The following is a 6292-nucleotide window of genomic DNA, read 5'->3' on the forward strand; positions in this document are numbered from 1 at the left end:
TTACCACGAGATGTCGCTGCTTCATGAGGCCATGAAGCTCGACAAGCGTAGCTGTATTTACTGTATGTCGTGACGCTACTAAACCACGTGTCGAAACGCAATCGGTGTAAATACACTACAGTCAGAATTAATTTATTACAAAGAATATTTGCAACTGTTCGTTATTGAACGGCAAATCTGTCTTTTGTCTGATATTCAATGTTTATATTGCAGCTTTAAAAGATGACTATTGTTCATTATTTTTATCAAAATATTTCAAATTATACAGAATATTATAGAAGTTATTGTAAATAATGTGTAAATTTTTTTTCTTAAACTCTTTTAATCTCAAAATTTTTCTGCTGAATTTTCAATCTCTTACTCAAAATTTCTGTTTACTTTTGATATATATTTAGAAAAATTACTTTACATAAGAGTTTATCACACCAAGTAACCAATCTAACATATTTTAAAATTATGTACAGTACAGTAAAAATAAAAAATTTTAAAAATGTCTTAGATTGGTCACTCGATGTGATATACTCCTACGTAACTATATAACTACCTTTAACGTTATATAACTGCCTTTGTAGTTATATAAATCAAATACTACAATATAACGAACACTAAAGCGAAAAGCATAAAATGTGTTTGGTTATATCAGCCTTCCATTGTTACGTTTATCGCGGTACTTGAAAGATACGCAATAATACAAGTTCATCCATCAAGTAGTAAGCAATTAAATCAGCCATATAATATCTTAAAATATTTAAGATATCATTTTTTCCTTAATATTAACTCTAAGGAACTGTACCATTCGCAGCCGAATATTAAAACAGTAGAGCGTTGTTTATCCGAAGGTCGGTTATCCGAAGGAATTCCAGTCGACAAATTTAAATTTTCGCCAGTGCTGTGGCGCTGTAATCTTTGGCTATGTCTTCGGCTACTCAAATATTTTACGTTTTTGATACTAAATTAACTTTTGAAGTATAATTTTTTATTGTTTTTATATTTTTCAATATATTTATTTTGTTTGTACAAAATAAAAAAATAATTTTTAATGATACAATAGTCTTCGTTAGGCTTAACATCAATGAAAATTCTATGCAAAGCGACACGCAACGGAGAAAAATTTCAATGTGGGCTAGGTTAATATATTTTTTTGTACATAATTGGTTATCCGAAATATCGATTTTCCGAACAACCCCAGTCCCCAATTGATTCGGATAAACGATGCTCTACTGTAATTGTATTATATACAAATCAATGAAATGCCACGATAATTTGAATCAGTGTAAATTTTGAGCTTTTTTTAAGGCTTTGAGCAGACCATATTATATCAAAACAGCATTAATCGAGAAAGTGCTAAACGAGGTCTTACTATACTTTTAAAAAATATAAAAGTCAAAGTGTAAAACCATTTATAAATACAACAACCAGTACATCATGTATAAATTATTATATTTTTAAATTTCATGTAATAACTTCATTGGAAAAGATTACAAGTTATACTAATACACATTGAGCTATATGACTGTTTTTAATTCATGTATTTATTAAAAATCACAAAGGTTTAAATCCTGATCCTTATAGTGGTATGAAAATTTTATATCATACAGCATGTTTCTGAATGATCATATAATAAATAAGTTATATATTTCGTCAAATAAATCTCAGTCATTATATGAACATTAATTATTTCCAAGAAAAAATTGTAAATGTTTATAGATTAATGTATAAAAAGTATGTTTTAATGTGATAATTAGTTTCATAATGACAAAAGCATACAAACTCAAGTTAGATCTTAACTTACAGACAATCACAGAAACCAGAGCTTTTTATCCTCCTTGAAATTGTCATTACCACATTAACATTTTAGTAAAATACAAATTAGCATATAAATATTATAATTAAGAATGTTTGAAAAAATAATGCTTAATAACATGTTTAAAGATAATTAGTTTTATAAAAGTAAAAATCTCATTGAAAGAGTATTAAGAATGGTTATATAATATCAACTGCACATTGGGTTGTATACAATACATTAAATCTGACTTACAGAACCTATAACCGATGTGTATCCAATTGTTCATTAATGAACAATTGGATACGCATTGGTTATAAGTTCTGTAAGTCAGATTTAATGTATTGTATTAAGAATGGTTCATTACTTCTGATGACTATAGCATTCAGCATGTTAAAATCTACCAGATCTGAAGATAATTTATCTTATTTTGGTTTTGATTTCTCTCTCTGATTTTTGGTGGAATGTTAGTTAACAATAATATAAATCTACTGCATAATATTTTTGTTAACAAAAAAACTTAATCTATCAGTTTGATATGTACTAATTATTTTAGGTGATGTTGATACTATCTGCCGTTGCATTGTTGCTGGCTTTTTTGCTAATGCAGCTTATTTGCATCATTCTGGAGATTATAAAACAATCAGAGGAGAACATACCCTTCATATTCATCCATCTTCAGTGGTGTATAGCCAAAAACAACCACAATGGTAAATAATCAGTAGCAAATTATAAAAATATAAAATTCTATTTATTTCGTTTTAACATATAGTAAATAGGGAAAGGGAAACAGGCAACCAAAAATAAACAGATTTTACTTTAATTTTAAGTTATTTTTATATTAATTTTCATAATAATATATGTTAAATAACACACAAACATATGCATACAGAAATGTAAAGTTTATTTTTTGTGATGAAGGTCCTGGCTCTTCTGAAATTCTTGATTTTTTTTTCTTTAAGCAAATGTCAGTAGCAGATTGCATCCAAAATGCTTCATCATGCTTTTGTACTCCTTTCAAAATTTGGATTATTTCCTACAGTTTGGTAATGATAACTGAAATCATTGATCAAACTTTTACTAAGGAAATCTGTAGAGAAATTCTTTGGATTCTTCAGGAATGAATATGTAAAAAATGTGAGTCGCACATTTTTTATATATTCATTGCTGTATGTTGTGCAGTTAAGTATTCTTTGGGTTCTTTGTTTTCAGAATCACTGTTTTCCAGTTCTACATGAATTCCTTGTTCTGCCAGTTCTTGAAAGTTGTTATTGGTAAGGTTCTCACCAGAAACCTGTAATGACTCCTCAATATCCTGCTCGTCTACATCTCCTAGTCTTGCTGTATCGATCAGGTTGAGTTTGATCAACCTAATGATACAGTGATAGGCTCTTCTTGTTGAGAATTCTTGGATACCTCCAGCCATACCTTCTTCCATACCCCATTCATGCATTTTTCAGCTAATTCTTGCTAAGTGAAGTCAATATTGCATATGGCAAATGTGATATATTTTTTTCCAAAATTGCACCAAACATACATTTAAGGAAAGTACAGTGCTGTGATGAATTGCCACCTTTTGCTGATTGATTCGTGTTTGGGAATACAGTAGAGCGTCAATTATCCGAAAGAATTCCAGTCCGCAAATTTAAATTTTCGCCAGTGCTGTGGCGCTGCAATCTTTGGCTATGTCTTGGGCTACTCAAATATTTTACGTTTTTGATACTAAATTAACTTTTGAAGTATAATTTTTTATTGTTTTTATATTTTTCAATATATTTATTTTGTTTGTACAAAATAAAAAAATAATTTTTAATGATACAATAGTCNTGATACTTCAATTTGAAATTTATTATTTTAATTTTTTGACATTTACAAACATTTCTCTTATATTTTTTAATATACATTTATTATAATAAAATATAGATTTAGTGTCATGATTATCCTCTCCTAATCTTTATTGTCCATAGATCTTGTTTTGACAATCATGGTTTTATCAATACACTATATTTCTGGGATAGAACCTTATACCCTGTTCGCACTGAGCATTTCGATCTAGATTGTGACAAAGGTCGGAGACTGTTCCGTGGTACAAACGCTCTCGACCGTTTCAATCTTGACTGAAACGAGGTTCAATCACGATCGACTGGAGAGAGTTCTCGAAACTAGATCCAGACATAAGAGAGATCCCACAATCCCACGCGCGCGAGAAAATACAAGATGGCTGCGAAACACGTGTCGGGCTATCAACAGAGAAATAAAAATGACATCTGGAGAGACGACAACATCTGTCTATTATTAGATGGCAAGAAAAAGTATTTATTTCTAACCAACACTTCCATTTTGTTTGTTGGTGTTTGCGACTTACCGCGTAGTTACGTCAGTTTTATGATCGCGTGTAATAGCCAGGTTCTTCTCGAGCGGACTGCCTGTGCAAACAGCACGAAGTTCGACTAGCGACAGTCACAATCCAGATTTTAGGAAAATCAAGATCGAAGTGAGTCGTGGATTGTGTGCAAACATAGTATTAAGCTTGCTACACCCAAAGAATTGATTCCAGAAGTAAAAAATTCCAGGAGTTTCTGAAGTTTTTACCTTCAACAGTATAAAAGTGCTGCAATCAATTCTTTAGTCAAACAATGATTGTATTGTTGAGTAAACACAAGAGGAATAGGCCTCAATTCAGAAGTTGAAGAATTTAAAAATTTTTGCAATTCCAGGAATTTCCTGGCAAATTCAGGAAAGTTGGCAACTCTGTTGGTAGACAAGAAATACTTGTGTATGTAGTCCTGCAGTTTGTGAGATTGCCACACATTTTACTTTGTTGTCCCACTATTCCTTTAATTGCATTGATAATCCTGCAAAATAAGTTATTTTGTATACAAGTATCCCTCATACAATGTGATTTCACTCTAACAGTTTGAAAATCTAGGAAATCTCCCATACAACATGGTTGCTGGTTTCACTCTAACACAGTACAAAATTTCACAACTTTTAAGTGCAAACTCAATTCTTTTCACCCTCATATTTTTTTTTGTTGAAATTTTGCAGGGAGGTTTGTTTATTAGGTTTGATACTACTGTATTAAATTTTGGTGGCTAAAGGTCAAGGAAGTGGGGAGATAATGGAGGTTGTGTATCTCTGGTAGGGTTGGACTTAACAACTCTATCCTCAAAATTAAGATTTTTGCCATTTTATAATGGTTAAAAATGTAAAAAGTATTTTAATAAAATATAACAACTGATGCCACTACTAAAATTTAAAATGTTGCCAGGAAAGTTGAGCAACTAATTGCTGGTTTATTTTGAAAGATGCACTTAAGTTTAAATCATACCTTGTTATATTTGTGCTGTGGCTACAACTACATAACATTTGTAAAGTTCATTGAAAATGGGAAGAAAAGTGCTAAAATCATTATGAAACTATTATTGTATGGTGGGATCATTTTTTTCAAATAACAAATTGATTAAAAGAACTCTGAGCTGTGGAACAAGATAAGATTATTATTTGAAAAAAATGATTTCACCATATAATAAAGTTTTGTAATGACTTTTTAGCATTTTTTCTTTCTTTTTTTTTTTGTTTCAACAAACTTCACAGATCACACACTTATGATGCATGACCATGTAATAGTGCAAATGCTCATACCTTTCGATAAGTGCTTCTTTCAAAAAAGTTTTGATATAGGGTTGATATGCAATAAAAAACAAGTGGTTTCCATTTAAGAGTGAAGTTAACACTTTTCACTGATTGTAGTGCCATATATGACAAAACTATTTTTGGTTCATGATTCTTTTCATTAGATGCTTGTCTTTTGAGTTATTCCACTGGATTGATTAAAATAGACCACCTTATGTATATATGTAGTGTATACATACATATATACATACTTTTTCAAACATTTTCACAGCCTGTTTTATTTGAAACAGAGTTCATGTCATTGGCTTGCTTATGCAGATGGCCACTGACTAAATGCAGCATATTTTAGCACAGTTAATATACATAAATCATTGAAGTGTACTATAGTAGAGCATCAATTATTGGAACCAATTAGGGACTGGGGTTGTTTAGAAAATAGATTTTTTGGATAACCGATTACGTACGAAAAATATATTAACCTATCCCATGTTGAAATTTGTTCAAATCTGGCACGTCCTTAAGTACCCTCTCATGATTGCACCAGTGCTGCCAGCTAAAATACACACACCAACAAAAATAATATTGGAGTAGCCTAAGACAGCCAAAGATTGCAGCGCCACAGCCCTAGCAGAAATTAAAATTTGCCAAATGCCAAGCTTTTGGTTGATCAATATTGATGCTCTACTGCAGTTACAATATATATATTAAAATTATATTTATCCCTCAAAATATTTAGTTGATAAGTCTATTATTTTACATTTCACATTTTAATCATTAAAAAAAGCTAATTTCTGTTAAGATATTTGTGTACATGTTTTTTTCTTAAATTAAATAGATTTATTTATTGTATGAAAAAAATCTTTATTTCAATAC

At 30.4% G+C, this 6292-nt stretch overlaps 1 protein-coding gene across 1 annotated transcript in view; it reads left to right on the forward strand.

The window, feature by feature from the left end:
* LOC111617909 (probable ATP-dependent RNA helicase DHX35) overlaps positions 1–2504 on the forward strand; it is a 25688-nt gene extending 23184 nt beyond the window's left edge. Inside the window, exons 15-17 of the mRNA XM_023359274.1 lie at positions 1328–1390; positions 2041–2108; positions 2340–2504. Coding sequence (XP_023215042.1) covers positions 1328–1390; positions 2041–2108; positions 2340–2497 — 289 coding nt within the window. The 3' untranslated portion in view covers positions 2498–2504. The remainder of the gene's footprint in view (positions 1–1327; positions 1391–2040; positions 2109–2339) is intronic.
* Positions 2505–6292: the final 3788 nt, after the last annotated feature.

Source organism: Centruroides sculpturatus, unplaced genomic scaffold (genome assembly GCF_000671375.1).
Source record: "Centruroides sculpturatus isolate CEXI.00-Female unplaced genomic scaffold, Cexi_2.0 scaffold215, whole genome shotgun sequence".
NCBI classification, from domain to species: Eukaryota; Metazoa; Arthropoda; class Arachnida; order Scorpiones; family Buthidae; genus Centruroides; species Centruroides sculpturatus.